This window comes from Perca flavescens, chromosome 14 (assembly GCF_004354835.1).
Source record: "Perca flavescens isolate YP-PL-M2 chromosome 14, PFLA_1.0, whole genome shotgun sequence".
In the NCBI taxonomy this organism is placed as follows: Eukaryota; Metazoa; Chordata; class Actinopteri; order Perciformes; family Percidae; genus Perca; species Perca flavescens.
The window spans coordinates 7,383,704-7,400,909 of NC_041344.1; the positions used below are offsets into that span (position 1 = coordinate 7,383,704).

Consider the following 17,206-nt stretch of genomic DNA (forward strand, 5'->3'; position numbering starts at 1 on the left):
TGACACATATTGATCTGTTTGTGTAATAATCATGACTAATCAGTTGAATAACAAAAGATCTGAGTTTTCTTATGAAACAGAAACTCTATAATGTTTTATAAAGTGCTTCAGCAACAATAAGTGAGGATGGAAAGAGAGTAGAAACAGCGCCAAAGAAAGAGCAAAATGAGAACCAGCATCAGGTGTTCAAACATCAACAGAGGTGATCCATTTCTCTTGTTGGAGCAGTTTTCAGAGTCCACAGCTCCAGATCAGTTCAGGAGCATTCAGCCGGTCACACACAGATCACCTGATCTCATCTTTGGCTTTAAGAAGCTCTCAGGGGCCCCTCAGCACATTTACTCACTACAACATCAATGAAAGCACTCTTGGAGTTGTTGTTTGTTGTCGATATTTTTGATCAGGACTGTTTTCAATCAGCCACACAAAACACAAGAAGAAGAAGACACTACTGCCCCCCCACAAACTAGTAGTATCTGATCTGTAGCTGACAGTCACCTTCTAGATTGTAGAATACTCCTTTCATATGTGAACACAGCTGAGAAACCAGAATGAAGGCACATCCTCTCGCACAGGCTGAAATAACACAATTTTACTTTCGCTTTCGTTTATATCTCACTGGGTCAGTTTCACCGAGTAACAAGTGACGTTGATGCTAAATTCCCATTGGCTCAGATGACGACAGCGCTTCATCCTCAGTTGACCCCGGTGGTCGTGGCGGGGCGGTGTCTTTTCTCTGGAGAAGTAAACATAGAAGTTAGTAATAAGTCTATCAGAGGTTCAGAAGAGACAACTCACAATGAAGACCTGGCTGGTTCTGCTCCTCCTGGGACTCACGGTCCAGGACGCGGCGGCAGGTAAGGATTTTATTTAATTGTAGGCTAAAAGAAAAAAATGCTTCTTGTCTTTATAAACTGTATTCATGAGTTTACAGTTCTTTTGATAGTAGTTTTAGGACTTACTTGCAGATTATAGAAATGTTAGAAAGTAACAAACCCGTTATCTTAACGTTAAAGTAAATCCTGTCAGTAACTCATCGGTTGGCTAGCCTAAGTTACATTTGTTTATCTAGCCATTGATGGCCGCATAGCCTTTAGTGTAGGCCTATTTCTGAAAAAGGGCAGAAGTGTGTCATTTATTTCGACCATTATTTTATAATATCAGGAGCTGTCGTGGTGTGTGTTTTTGCTAGTGTTGACGAACTGACCGAAGAGCCGGTTAATTAACCCGACTCGTGTCACTGAACCGGGAGAATCGAGTGCTATACGTCAATGAACCGACTCACTTATGTTTTTTTTCCCCTTTTACCTCATTCGTGCAAGCCCCCAGGAAGAGCGCCATGTCTCCGCTAAGCCACCATGGGCTTAGGCCCACAACACGCACACAACAGACAGAGAGAGGATTCCTTTGAATTAATTTCAACATAATATTGGTTGTAATAGTAGGCTACATATTTCATTTTAATTTCGCAATACAAAGAAATAGACTTAACAATTTAGTTGTTAAGTCTAGAGTGTCATTCTAAATATCACAATGAAATAAAACATAGGCCTAACTCATTTGAACCAGACCACAGTCTCCGATATCCTCAGTGTCAAACATAGTCTTTAACTTATACACAGGGAAAATGCACTAACTGGCAGAAATTAATAAATCCATTGCACAGCCAAACTATGTTCTAGTCTTATAATGTAATCCTACACGTAGTGATAACAACACCTGGGTGTTCAATCGTCTTGTGTGTTGAACCGTGGAAATAAACAGACGAACATTTTTGGAATTTGCACTGAGATGTTTTTGGGTAGCCTATTCACTAAATATTCCGCCATCAGAGATTGCATTGTAGCCTATTGCTGACAGGTGTCTCAAAATATCTGGGAACTTTAAATGGCAGAGGATAGCCACATATATTTATATTTAAGATGTATTGGTGGTATTTACCTCAAAAGCAAGGTGACTTCTTTGGACTTGCGAGTGCTGTCAAATCGATCGTATGCAATGTGCTCACATAGCCTAGTGGTGTGATGGTGAAGTGCAGTCATGCTGCGTTCATGAACGGTAGGCTCAGGTCTATGTCCCGTAGTAGGTCTAGCCTATATTTTATATTTTAACTAGGGCTGGGCAAGTTAACGCGTTATCGCGTTAACTCATTAATTAACGCAGACCATTATTTTATCGCGCATTAATGCAGTTTTTATTATTTCTTTTATTATTGTAAAAGTCTATTGCTCACAGGCTTTTATTTTGTGAAAGTCTGTGCTGACTGCTGCCGCGCTTACAGGAACCGGAAAAGAGAAGAATTAGGCGGATAAACAAACGTACGGAACTTTTACATGGCCATTTTCATTTTAAAATTCTTCCAGAGGGTGCAGTCAACACAGCTAAAGTTATTTGTAACCACTGCAATGTTGAATTTTCTTATCACCGGAGTACTTCCAGTCTGAAATCTCACCTAAGTGCAATACACACCGTTGATACCAGCAAATCATTCAACGAAATAAACAGCGGCGCGTCGGCAGACTAGGCCTACGTTAGATGCAGCGTGTGGGAGAAGTATAGATAAACAAAGGCAAGAGAAGCTAACAAATAACATAGCGAAGTGGATCGCTACAGACGACAGGCCCATTAGTGTTGTGGAGGACATCGGTCTGAGAAACATTCTGAGAATCGCAACAAATGATGACAGGTATGAGATTTTACAAGACGCACCATCACAAGAAGAAGACACGAGTTGTATGAAAAGGAGAAAAGTTACTTCAGAATAATAGTTACTCAAGTACTGAGTAACTGTTGAGTAACGTCTGATTTATTTTTTAACACAGGCATTCAGTCAGACGGACAAAAATACAAAATAATCATCTTTAGGCAAATTATACTTCATCCAGTCAATAAAATAAATTAAAATTAACTAATAAATTACAAAATAGCTTAAATGAAAATAATCCAGGTAAATTCAAGTACATAAAAAATAAAATCAATAAAATAATTCATAAAAAATAAATAATAACAAGTAACACAAATTTCCAAACTTTTATACTTTTTTACCAGGCTCTGCAGGCAGAACTAGAACAAGGTAATATAGCGCTCATACAAAAAACATTTAGAGACCAACAACCCCGTTAACATTCCCTGATGGGTATATTTATGAAATATATTGATTTTAATGGGAGGGAATTACATATTGGCTATTTCTTGGCTTCTTGAGCCGAGTGTTGCCAATGCGCACAGCGGTTTGAATTATGTTTTTATATTTTTTATTTGCTCTCACGATCGCTCCCACTGCCAGGGTTGCAACTGCAAATAGGCTAAAGCAACAACAGTTTATGGAATGGACAAGTGTAATTATGGTCAGATCTTGTGCCTGACTGACGGGGAGGTGATATTGATAAGCGTTGCCAGCTGTCCTCCTGTTTTAGGAAGCAGCGACTGTATTGCATTTTGCCTGTAAAACCGAGTCTGTGTTCTTCATATTTATGTAGAATTATAGTTTGCTCTTCTTATGTAAAATATGTGTCTATTGGTCATTTTGTGCAAACATCGCCTCTTTTATGTGAACACGCGCCGCTGGATTGGGAAACCCTGATGGTTGGTTGAACTAGTTGATAACCACCGTCGTGACACAGCTTATGTGGGACCGCGGTTGTTAGGTTAGGTGAAGCCGGGTAATAACTGAAAGAAATCCAGGACATGTTGATCTGGATTGGTAGTACAGGCGGTTGATTCTGACATTTTTGTTTTGCTACGACTGTAAAGCTGACCCGTCCGGTCCATAGACGGTATATAAGGTCCGGTCCCGCCGCTGAGATTGAGTACGGTCACGTGACGAGACTGCACAACTGCGTTTGATTGTTGAAACACAGTCACGTGGTAGAGCCTTTAGCGGAAGTCTCTCTCTCTGTCAAAATAAAACATTAAAATGAGGCGTACGTGGGGCGTATGACGCGTAGAATACCAAAGAGGTAAAAAGAAAAGTAACAAGCTCATTGTAGCCTAATGTAGTGGAGTAAGAGTACAGTTTCTTCTTCACAAATCTACTCAAGTAAAAGTAAAAAGTATAGTGATTTAAAACTACTCCTAGAAGTATAATTTTTTCAAAAACTTACTCAAGTAAATGTAACGGAGTAAATGTAACTTGTAACACCTCTGATCGTTACACAAAAATTATGACTTTTATTGTGTAATGTAAGGACTTTAAAAGCCAAAAGTGAATCCTCCTCGGTAGCTTGGAAATACTTTGGCTTTAAGCCAACAGGTGTTGCATTACATTGTTTTTTTATACTGTAGTGTACAGTTGAAATAAACCTTGTGTTGTAAGAAAACTAGTTTTATTTGTTATAAATCTATTTTGATGTGTTTTCCCATAACTTCGGTAATTTTACATATGTTTAAGAATGTCTAAATTAATATCAATATCGCAATATTTATTATCGATATCGCAATATAAAATTTCTTTTCAATATCGTGCACCCCTACAACAATGTTCGCCGTGAAGGCATGAGCTGTTCTCTGGAGGACATCCTGCCTATTAAAAGGCACAAAGAAATAGAAAGTACTCGCATAGCTATAGCAATCAAGATTAACATCAAAATTGGCCGGAATTGTCCTTTAAAATTGTGAATCAGATCATGAGTTTAGTGCATTGTTACATCCACTGACATTATTACATTCAAATTTTCTTACAGTGAGTCACACTCTGAAGTATTTCTACACTGCTTCTTCTGGAGTCCCAAACTTCCCAGAGTTTGTGGCTGTTGGATTGGTTGATGACGTTGAGATTGTTCACTATGACAGCAACACCAAGAGAACAGAACCTAAACAGGACTGGATGAGCAGAGTCACAGAAGATGATCCTCAGTACTGGCAGAGGAGCACTGAGTACTTGAGGGGTGACCAGCAGACCTTCAAAGCCGAAATTGAAGTTGTAAAGCAGCGCTTCAACCAAATTGGAGGTTTGTTTATGTTTCACTTCCTAGTGATAAAATGTTCTTTATGTTTTCATCCTTCTATTTTAGTAAACACGTTAACACACACACACACACACACACACACACACACACACACACACACACACACACACACACACACACACACACACACACACACACACACACAGATTAAACAGTTTGATGTATTTTCGTGACTGAAAACTCAACTCAACTCAACATTAACATTACTGAGACTGAGTGGACTGGATGCTGCTATACTCCACTGATCCAGTGTTTCTGTCCATCCCATAATAAGCAGCAGAGACCATTACCACTTTATCTCCACTAGATTAGATCAGAATAAGTGGAGTGAGCTGGTCCAGAAGAACTCTCCTGCAGGAACCAGTCCATCCCAACCGTTTTGACAAAAAAGTCAAAATATTTTGTAGTTTCAGTTTCCTCAAATATGATAATGTTCTGCTTTTCTCGGTTTAATATCATTTAATATGAAATAGTGTTAAGTGTTACGGAAGCGTATAACATTCACCATAGAAAAAAAAAATTAGACAGCTTATCTTATTTCTCATAATTACGAGATATGACGTGTCTACATTTTTTTTCTATGGTGAATGTAATACGCTTCCATAGAGTGTTGATCAGACAGAGGAGATCATCTCACAACAACTTCTGATCAACAGTTTTAAACATTTCATTTTATATTGTAAACATTTATTTAAATGTATCAAAAATAATCCTTACATGATCAATAATGAGAAGAATAATTAGTTTGAACACTAAATATTTAGCAGAACTACAGATTAGATTAGATTAAATTAACCACAGTGTGTCTGTGTCATAATAAACATATAAAGTAATGAAACTATTAGTCAGTAATCTATTAGTTGATTAATGGAAATTAATTGACAGCAATTTTGATAATCAAATATTTATTTAAGTCTTTTATTTAAAAGACGTGAGAATTTCACTGCTTTTCTTTGTTTAAATGTGGTTGGTTAATTGATAAAAAAAAAAAAAAATTGATAATGAAAATAATTATTAGTTTGAGTTATCAACAGTTAACATATGACTGACTCTCTCACTCTCTCTCTCTCTCTCTCTCTCAGGTGTTCACATTTACCAGAGGATGTACGGCTGTGAGTGGGATGATGAGACTGGAGAGGTCAATGGTTATGATCAGTGGGGTTATGATGGAGAAGACTTCATATCATTTGACCTGAAGACAGAGTCATTCATCGCTCCAAAACAACAGGCTGTCATCACCAAACACAAGTGGGACAATGACAAAGCTTTGATAGCTCAGAAAAAACACTACCTGACCCAGGAGTGTCCTGAGTGGCTGAAGAAGTTTGTGAACTATGGGAGGAGCTCTCTGCTGAGAACAGGTAGAATCACATGACCTGATGGAGTTTAATGGACCCAACAATGTTAACATTTCTTCTTCTCTCTTCATCTCTCTGCCTCCCTCTCCTCTTTGCAGTTATCACCACTCTTTTCCTCACTTTTTTCTCTCTCTCTCTCTTTCTGCTTTGTTTCTGTTTGTCTCAGTTTGTCTCTCTGTCTCTTTCTGTGTTTCTCACACTAACTGTCCTCCTTTTTAATATATTTCACCTCCCTTTTTTACACTTCAGTGAAGTTTATTTGCATTTCATAAAAAAATGCATTTAAAATACATGACCTTAAAGAGGAATGATAATATTAATGTACAGTAAATAATAATAAAGTCTTTGTCTTCACTGTGCAGATCTTCCCTCAGTGTCTCTCCTCCAGAAGTCTCCCTCCTCTCCAGTCAGCTGCCACGCTACAGGTTTCTACCCTGACAGAGCCATGATGTTCTGGAGGAAAGATGGAGAGGAGCTTCATGAGGACGTGGACCTCGGAGAGATCCTCCCCAACCACGATGGATCCTTCCAGATGAGTGTTGACCTGGACCTTTCATCAGTCCCAGCTGAAGACTGGAGGAGGTACGACTGTGTGTTTCAGCTCGCTGGTATGAAGGATGACATCGTCACCAAACTGGACAAAGCAGAGATCAGGACCAACAGAGGTGAGACTGGAATCAGACGTGATGGAGATTAGCCAGAATAGGCAAACACAAATGTAATCTGTTCCGTGGTTAAAAAAAATGTGTGGCATTCACCAATTTTCCCATATTTAGAATTCTGAAAAGTGGTCCAGAGCTGTTGGACATACACACACATACAACCAGTATTTATTTATTTTATATTGTCCAACCAGTAAAACATGTCCTGTTTTGTAGACACATGTTTTACCAGTCCAATATGACCGTCAGTTGAAATAAACCTTGTGTTGTAAGAAAACTTGTTTTATTTTTTTTGTTATAAATCTATTTTGATGCGTTTTCCCATAACTTCGGTAATTTTACATATGTTTAAAAATATCTAAATTAATATCGATATCGCAATATTTATTATCGATATCGCAATATAAATTTCTTTTCAATATCGTGCACCCCTACTACAATGTTCGCCGTGAAGGCGTGATCTGTTCTCTGGAGGACATCCACCAGACCACCGGGCGCTCTGGGGATTTTTGTTCGCTGCCGGAGGCGAGGAAGGGGGGACAAAGGCTGCTAGCGCGGCTAAGGAAACTACCACCCAGATCAGACACTGACAAGCCTCCTACTCACCAACACCAGATCAATCACACACAAAATGGATGAGCTACAAATACACAAGGAACTGCTGCGTGATGATTTTCACAAAAGTCTGGCTGAAAACACTTATCATGGACGGTATTTACCAGCTAGCACCTAGCAGCTAACAGGCCTAGCTATCCACCGGCAGGATAGAGACAGGGTAGGTGAATTTAAACAATGCCTGAGTTAAAAAAAGGTATCTTGTTGTCACGTTAGGGCCCTTTTCATGTGACACAGACATATTCATTGCATTTTGTGCCTGTTAAAAGGCCCAAAGGCACTCTAAAACTTGCCCTGACAGCTGCCGTTTTTTGCTCAGTGGATGCTCATAGAGGTAGCTGAAGCAACTCCAGTTTGCTAGGGCCGATCCATGTCAGGTTTCTTTCTATAGAAAGTACTCGCATAGCTATAGCAATCAAGACTAACGTCAAAATTGGCCAGAATTGTCCTTTAAAATTGTGAATCAGATCATGAGTTTGGTGCATCGTTACATCCCTAGTTATATAAAAACTGACATTATTACATTCATATTTTCTTACAGTGAGTCACTCTCTGAAGTATTTCTACACTGGGTCTTCTGGAGTCCCAAACTTGCCAGAATTTGTGGCTGTTGGATTGGTTGATGGCGTTGAGATGTTTTACTATGACAGTAACATCAGGAGAACAGAACCCAAACAGGACTGGATGAGCAGACTCACAGAAGATGATCCTCAGTACTGGCAGAGGGAGACGGAGCTCTTGGTGGGTCACCAGCAGCTCTTCAAAGCCAACATTGAAATTGTAAAGATGCGCTTCAACCATACTGGAGGTTTGTTTATGTTTCACTTTCTACTGATAAAATGTTGTTTATATTTTCATCATTTTAAACATATGTTGAACCAGCAGGAACCAGTTCATCCCAACGGTTTGACAACACCCAGCTGATAGAGGACCATTACTGCCTGGTTTCTTAAACTACGGAGCAGGGGCCTGTAAACGGGCCACAGGCTGCTTCTGCTGGGTCCTCATATGAGAGGAGGAGCAGGAGGTTTTAATGAAGCTGCTGACAGGAGCGCATGCTGAATGTCTCCTTCACATCTCAGCTTTAAAAGGTTCAACAGGCACCACTCCACTGTACTGACCTCAGTCTGGACATCCCATAATATATAGAAAGTAGGGCTGGGCAATGATTAAAAGTTTTAATTGATTTCCCTGATTAATCACATTGTTATACGCAAAATCCAATAATGAATTAAAAAGTAGGGTATAGCGCAATTTTATTTTAAATGTTCTGCCATATGAAGTGCCATAACATTTGTTCTGCAAACACTTAACATCAGCATTTTGTTTATACAGTAGCAGTTTAGTGTAAATCTCAACTTAAACAATGTCATCAAAGCAAATACAAAATTAAAGCTTATTGCCACTGCCAGGGCGTTAATGTTATCCTGTTTGTTATATATAAAATAAAACTGCCCACAAAATCCTGAGCCACAATCATAACATTAAAACAGGCAATTTCTGAGATAACAGCAGAAACATTTGTGTTCTTTTATCAGGGAGTAGCATAACCATCTATGTTCAGTACCAAATGTCCCTGTTAGAGTGAGGTGAAGCACAAACGTTTCAGCATAATGTCTCTCCTCTGTTTTCATTACAGTCAGAGCATGTGAATGCAGCGCGCACTGGTCATCTATATAATGCACTGTAACTCCGAGGTAATGATGGTTACCCAGTGATGTCCACTAGTCCCCAGTGAGAGTAACACGTTGTAAAGGTCTCTCCTTTTCATACAACTCATGTATTCTTGTGATGGTGCGTCTTGTAAAATCTCATACCTGTCGTCATTTGTCGCGATTCTCAGAATGTTTCTCAGAAACACTAATGGGCCTGTAGTCTGTAGCGATCCACTTCGCTATGGCATTTGTTAGCTTCTCTTGCCTTTGTTTATCTATACTTCTCCCACACGCTGCATCTAACGTAGTCTGCCACTGTTTGTTTCGTTGAATTCATTGAAAAAAGTCAAAATATTTTGTAGTTTCAGTTTCAATATAAATAATAAGAAATAGTGTTGAGTGTTGATCAGACAGAAGAAGCTATTAGATTTCATCTCAGACTCTCACAACTTCTGATCAACAGTTTTCAACATTTCATTTACATTGTTTTACATTTGTAAACATTTATTTAAATGTATCAAAAATAATCCTTACATAATCAATAATGACAAGAATAAATATTTTGAACCCTAAATTTAGCAGATCTACAGATTAGATTAGATTTAATTGACCACAGTGTGTCTGTATCGTAATAAACATATAAAGTGATGAAACTATTAGTCAATAATCTATTCGTTGATTAATGAAAATTAATTGACATACATTGTGATAATCAAATATATATTTAAGTCTTTTATTAAAAAGAAATGTGAGAATGTTGCTGCTTTTCTTTGTTTAAATTTGTTTGGTTAATTGATTAATACAAATAATTGATAGTTTGAGTTATCAACTGTTAACAGATGGCTCTCTCTCTGTGTCTCTCCCCCCTCTCTCTCTCTCTCTCTCTCTCTCTCTCTCTCTCTCTCAGGTGTTCACGTTTACCAGAGGATGTTCGGCTGTGAGTGGGATGTGACTGGAGTAGTCAGTGGTTATTATCAGGATGGTTATGATGGAGAAGACTTCATATCATTTGACCTGAAGACAGAGACATACATCGCTACAAAACAACAGGCTGTCCTCACCAAACACAAGTGGGACAATGACAAAGCTCGGATAACTCAGCTGAAACACTACCTGACCCAGATTTGTCCTGAGTGGGGGAAGAAGTATGTGAACTATGGGAGGAGCTCTCTGCTGAGAACAGGTAGAATCACATGACCTGATGGAGTTTAATGGAACAAATGTTAACATTTCTTCTTGGGTTTCTAACAAACAGTAACATTACAATAAATATTAAACAACAGAAACTCACTTTATCTCAGTTTATACAAGGGCTGCAAGCATTAACGCATTTATCACGTTGCGATTAAAGGAACACGGCGACTTATTGGGACTTTATCTTATTCACCGTAACCCCCAGAGTTAGACAAGTCCATACATACCCTTCTCATCTCCGTGCGTGTTGTAGCGCTGTCTGATGGCCGCAGCAGCAGCAGCAGCCCATCACTGAACATGCAGGTGAATGGTTCCAATAATCCTACTGCTCCCAATTGTGTTTAGGGTTAGAAGATGGCTGTGTCTCATGTTACGTTGTTTTTTTGCACACGCTGTGACTCTACAAATCACAACATGTAAATAGGAACAGGTAAATAGGAACATGTTGGCGTTATTTTGTCACTTATTCAGAGCAGTAGGATTACTGGAACCATTCACCTGCATGTTATGTGCTGGCCTGCTGCCGCTGGAGCCGTGAGACAGCGTTACAACACGCACGGAGATGAGAAGGGTATGTATTGACTTATGTCTAACTCTGGGGGTTACGGTGAATAAGCTAAATTCCCAATAAGTCGGCGTGTTCCTTTAAGGGCCGAGCATAACGCGTCATGTTAAAGTCATGTTCATAAAGTAACTTTCTTTGCATTCATTTGAGTCCCAGTCAATATACACTGGTAAGAATTGCTTTCCATTGCTAATATGTACTTAAAAACAGTTCTGAAATGCAAAATAATAGAATTTGAATCATTTGATAAAACATGCTGTTAATCGCGATTAACTATAGAAATGCAGCGATTAATCACGATTAAAAAAAAATTATTGTTTGACAGCCCAAGTTTACACACATTTTCTCTTGCTCTCACGTTCTCATTTCTCTTCATCTCTCTGCCTCCCTCCTCTTTTCCTCACTTTTTTTCTCTTTCTTTCTTTCTGTTTGTCTCTCTGTCTCTTTCTGTCTTTCTGACACTCCCTGTCCTCCCTTTTTAATCTGTCTCACCTCCCTTTTTTACACTTCAGTGAGGTTTATTTGCATTTCATAAAAAATGCATTCAAAATACATTATATCAAACATGAATGATTAATATTAATCTCCAGTAAATAATAATAATAAAGTCTTTGTCTTCACTGTGCAGATCTTCCCTCAGTGTCTCTCCTCCAGAAGTCTCCCTCCTCTCCAGTCAGCTGCCACGCTACAGGTTTCTACCCTGACAGAGCCATGATGTTCTGGAGAAAAGATGGAGAGGAGCTTCATGAGGACGTGGACCTCGGAGAGATCCTCCCCAACCACGATGGATCCTTCCAGATGAGTGTTGACCTGGACCTTTCATCAGTCCCAGCTGGAGACTGGAGGAGGTACGACTGTGTGTTTCATCTCTCTGGTGTGGAGGACGACATCGTCACCAAACTGGACAAAGCAGAGATCAGGACCAACAGAGGTAAGACTGAATCAGACGGAGATGGAGATTAGCCAGATTAGGCAAACACAAATGTAATCTGTTCTGTGGTTTAAAAAAAAATTGTGCTGAATACAACTTTATTCTTTCGTGCTTTTATGGTTTAAGCTGATGGACGGCACTGAAAATGTACATTCTAAATTTAAAGAAATGTTACTGATTTTTACCACACAATGGGCCTCATGCAAGAATCACTAGGAACAGATTTGTACGAGTAATTTACAGTGAGAGACAATTTTCTCATATTTAGAATTGGTCCAGATCTGTTGGACATATATACACACAGTCTGCCTCTCTTCACAGGAGAAAATTCATTTTAATAATGTCTAAGTCTGAATGAATTTGGAGTTGAAATATGAAAAGAAAAAATAATAATACAGAAACTTAATGCAAAATTAACAATACCATCGTCATGGCTTGACAATTTGCTGAGAGTTTTATTTTATATTTTTAATCATCCTAGTACCGTGCCTGTTGAAAATGTGCCTCTTTGGAACGGGCCAATTGCTTGGCCTGTGGTATTTCTGCTTGTAGAATTCTCCAGAACCAAATTGAATCCCAAAATGACTTACAGAAACCCCAAACCACTTAATATTCAACTCCACTTTATAGCCTACTACTGACTTACAATGTACTTCTACATCAGAGGAAGACATTGTACTACTACATTTACCTGAAAACGTGGCAGATTCAGAATGTAATACAAAATATCACGAGAGATCCCGCGAGATCACGCACAGAGCACAACATCTATTGCCGGAAGAGACTACTGGTAAAGAAAAATCAAGAAGCGAGTGAACAGCAGAAGCAACTACTGCAGCATGAGGCGATAGGACAAGATGCCACACAGTTGTATATATCCCGGCTGCGGTTTAAAAGCAGTAGATGTTGTGCTCTGTGCGGGATCTTGCGGGATCTTGCGCAGTAGCAGCCGAGAGGAGTATCCATCAGGCAAGTCTTATTTAAATATACTTCTGGTGTAGTTACAAACTTTCTAATGCCTCGTTTTATAAGTACAGAAACTATTTCTACTAGTGTAGAAGTTTGGTATCATTCCGGGCATTATTAGTGGGGTAATTTACGAGATACAAACGTGGATCCATTAGCGCCTGCACTAAGCTAACCAGCTGATAACGCTAACTCGACCAACGTTTTAACAAGGCAAAAAAGCTTATTGCCTGGGGATTTATTCTGTTCTGTTTTTGTAGACGTGATGATTTCATCTGACACTTATCCTAGGAACTTTGATTAGCCAATCAGATTCAGATCTGTCTGTCTTCTTCATGTCATTTTGTGTTTTATTCCTCTCAGAACCAACGACTACTACAAGTAACCCTTCTAGAGCAACCTACAGCAACATGCCACTGAACGGTAACTAATGGCTCTGTACTGGCTCTGTCTGCCTTACACATCACCTGCTGCACTGCATACAGTCATCTCCATGTTGTACCAAAGCAACACCAAACTGTCAGCTCACTAGCAAGGACCACACCATCAACCACATACGTCTTGAACAATTTAATAATGAAAGATGAAGTGAAGTCGCTTGTAGTCGTCAGTTGACTTGACATTGACTGCGTTGTGGGGAGGCTTCGGTAGAGAATCCGCCGTAGAAGAGGCGTGTTTGAGCTGTGGCCCTGCTCCTGAAACTATGCTAGGTAGCCTCAGGACCTGCCTTTATTCTGATGTGAGACAAGTCCAATCATTTAATGCCAAGATTGGGTCCAGTGAATGATGCTAATGTAGGGACACACAGAAGTGGGGGTGGGGAACGGCTATCTTGTTAGATAACCTCTCTGCACCACGGATGGTGCATTGTTGATTGCATATGTAAAGGCTGTAGAATAATTTCCAGTAGCGGAAATAGCGGACGGTGGAACAACCAAAGTAACCGTGGAAACTCTACCTGGAAAAATAAAAGAGCCTCACTGCTAAGCTCTGAGGAAAATGGATAGTGATCCGGTTGTGTTTCTGACAGCAGCACCAACAATAATACCACTTGGAAACATTAGACGGGGGAAAGTTGTCAGTTAATTACTTAAATAGTGAAGAAAGAAACTTCCTGACAGCCTAATGCTGTTCTGGGAGGGTAGGCAGAACTTTCTCACTTGGTCTCAGAATTTGGTCATGACTAGAGCCGCAAATATTCATTGATTAGTTGTCAACTATTAAATTAATTGCCAACTATTTTGATAATTGATTTTGACCGGTTTGAGTCATTCTTTATGAAAAACAGTAACAATTCTCGGATTCCAGCTTCTTAAATGTGAATATTTTCTAGTTTATTATTTTATTATTATTCCTTTATGACAGTAAACTCAATATTGAGTAGGAGACAAAACAGGGCATTTGAGGACGTCAACGACTATGAAAATATTTGTTAGTTGCAGCCCTAGTCAGGGTGACCGCGGGCTCTTCAAAAGTCTAAAAAAGTAAAAGTTTTCAAAATCTAAATTTTAGGCCTTAAAAAGTCTTAAATTCACTCAAGTATTGTGTTTTAGGTCTTAAATCATTTTCAACAGGTCTTCATTTTCTTACATCAATGTAACACTACATCTAATGCTTATTGAAAAGTTCCCGCAGCACTTTGGAATGTTTTTAAAAAAAAATGTATTGGGGTGTTGTAGTTCTTTCTGTTGCTAGTCCGAATATAATTTGCTATATTACGACTGCAAATTAGACCGACATGCAACTTATTTTGGAGCCAATCTTGAGACCAGTCCTATAACGCCAACACATTCTCACTCCCATCTCGTAAAATACGGACACTTGGTCAGGTGCTTTTGTCGTTGTTATTGACGGTAAAAGTCTCCTTTGGCGCCGTATAACGTGCTTTAACTAAACGGGCTTGGTCAGGTTTATTGACGCAGTTAGGTTTAGGAAAAGGTCGTGGGTGGGCTCACGCTTCCTTGACACGCCGCAATAACGGGACAGTTAAAGACACACGCGGGACACGATCCCCGGTCTCCTGGGTGAAAGTCCTGTGCGTTATGCACTCCATCCTGTCAGATTTCACTGTCAGTGTCAGCCATCATGTTTCATACACCATGTGTTACAGAGATAATCTCCTCTTCATCTGAGAGATGAACACATCAGGTTTCTATGTATGTGTCGGTATGTCGGACTGACTGGATGTACATAAATCTATCCTATCTGTTTTTTGGTCCTTTACTTGATCGTTGTCTAAATGATCTTATATTTTGTTCTCTTCAGGGTAGGGCTGGGGCGGTATGTATTTTTGTCTACCGCGTTTGAAAAGCAAGAAATTCCCACTCAACCCCATTACGAGAGTAGCGTAAGTTAGAGCGAGAATGGCAGGTGCCTTAAGTGAGCGACGTCAGTGCTCGTGTCGTCGCGCGAGGAGAGCGAGCGGTAACGGGGAGTAGAGTGCCGCTGTGAGGAAAAGAGAGAGGAAAAAGAGATAGCAAAGATGATGTAAAGTGAGTTAAAAGTGAACTATATATATATAGAGCTATATCTATTGTTAATACTGCCGGTAAAGTGAATGGAGTTACCCCCGAAAAAACATCACCCTAAACCTTCCACCATGTTGCAGCCCGAGTGCAGCCCGTCCAGCAGCTGAGCAGACAGAGAGCCGAGAGGGCGACTCGGCCACTCGGCAGTTGTTGCTCACTTGTTGCTCTCTCTACCGATATATAATCCGCTCTGTTTTAGGCTACGATACGTGCGTGCAGGCTGAAATTCAACGTGCCGTTTTATCGGGTTAAGCTGTAAACAGAAGGAAACTCTGCTAGCTGCTAGGCTAACGTGCAATGGTAAACACTGCAGCTGTAATGTGTCTACCCTCAGCTAAGAACGGAGAAATGTCTTTGTCTTTCCTACCGTAATACACGGTATGGAACATTACGCTCCCCAACTCGTGAAAAGTCGGATTTGGTTTTTGGATTGGTTTATTTATGGATATAGAAAGACAACAAGGGGATCCAAGGGATAACATGTAAAAGCGAGAAACACTTTTTTCCAACATGGTCCATCTTTTGATGATAAATTATGTTTAGAAAACCTTGAATCCATGTAAGACACAATGTCATCAGACATAATCCATGTCGTTAGAATCAATCCATGTCATCAGACCCGCGCTAGGCATCACGTGACCACGGTAATGCGTTATTGCGGTAATGGTAACCGTCCCAGCCCTACTTCAGGGTCAGACACTTCTTCAGGTAGCTCTCATAATGCTTCTGATAAAGTTGTAAACAGCAGCAAACCATTGAGCCCGGATAACTACTGTCTCTGTCTGTCTGAAATATATCACCTGTATTTATTCATGTTTTGAGAAATTAATTTACTGTTAGAGTACATCCCAGTGGTTTCACAGCTTTCCATCATGTATACATTATTGAGATATCATTACTCTTTGCACTGTTCATTTATGAATGTTTTTTTTTTTTTTTTATATTTGTCCGGACAGGTATGGTGTGAAGAGGAGGAGGAAGAAATTGGCAACATTAAACGTTGTTATTTACATTTATTTTACACAATCTGTAATCCAAACAAAAGGGCCACCTCACCACCAACATGGATTGAATATCACATGCTGCAGAGATTAGACAGCCGAAATGTCCCGGAGGTGTAAATGGTCTCTATCTGTGTTCCTCCTGGACCGAGTTTTGCATGACTGCAGTATATATATATATATATACACAGTATATAAGCTTCAAGAATGAATGATGTTGAATGAAGTTGTCCTGACATTTTATTCCTTTTGTACATCTGTTTTTCTTTTCAATAAGGTCCTTAACATATTATATAATATATAACGGGGGACATATTATAACCGGGGTGTCTGGTGCTCGTCCCCCAGGAAATTTGGAGCCTCACACGCTTCATTTCCTGCATTCTGGTGAACTTTTCTGTAACAAATTGTGCCTTTTCTGCATGCAAATGTCTTTATACATGTAAATATTATCATTATTATTATTCATTAAATAATCTGCTGGGTTGTTCTCAACTTTCTGCATCTTCAGAACATTACACTTGTTTCAGGATTTTCTTTTTTGAAATTATGCACATCTTAACAACAAATATTTACCTGCCACACCACTCTGTCATTTAATGACTCCATTTAAGACATAAAGTAGGCTGATGTATTGTTCTGTCGTATACGACAGCGTTGACTCTTTAACAAGGGTAGAGGGGACAAAATCAATCAGGAAATATTTGTCCATACACAGAAACACACATCTCTTCATCAGCAGGTCCTCACGTGAAGTAGAAGTA

At 39.5% G+C, this 17,206-nt stretch overlaps 1 protein-coding gene and 1 long non-coding RNA gene across 3 annotated transcripts in view; both read left to right on the forward strand.

The window, feature by feature from the left end:
* The window catches only part of LOC114567989 (uncharacterized), a 34,863-nt gene that overhangs the window by 17,433 nt on the left and 224 nt on the right, over nucleotides 1–17,206 (forward strand). The window lies entirely within an intron of this gene.
* Nucleotides 729–16,960, forward strand: LOC114567957 (RT1 class I histocompatibility antigen, AA alpha chain). 2 transcript variants are annotated; one of them, XM_028597258.1, is made up of 9 exons: nucleotides 729–857; nucleotides 4,683–4,949; nucleotides 6,050–6,328; nucleotides 6,688–6,990; nucleotides 8,144–8,410; nucleotides 10,165–10,440; nucleotides 11,645–11,947; nucleotides 13,277–13,336; nucleotides 16,398–16,960. In XM_028597258.1, the coding sequence occupies exons 1-9, from the start codon at nucleotides 800–802 to the stop codon at nucleotides 16,406–16,408; spliced, it is 1,824 nt and encodes a 607-aa protein (XP_028453059.1). In that variant the 5' UTR covers nucleotides 729–799; the 3' UTR covers nucleotides 16,409–16,960. The 2 variants fall into 2 exon arrangements, with proteins under 2 accessions (XP_028453059.1, XP_028453060.1); XM_028597259.1 differs by lacking the exon at nucleotides 729–857 and adding an exon at nucleotides 2,665–2,686.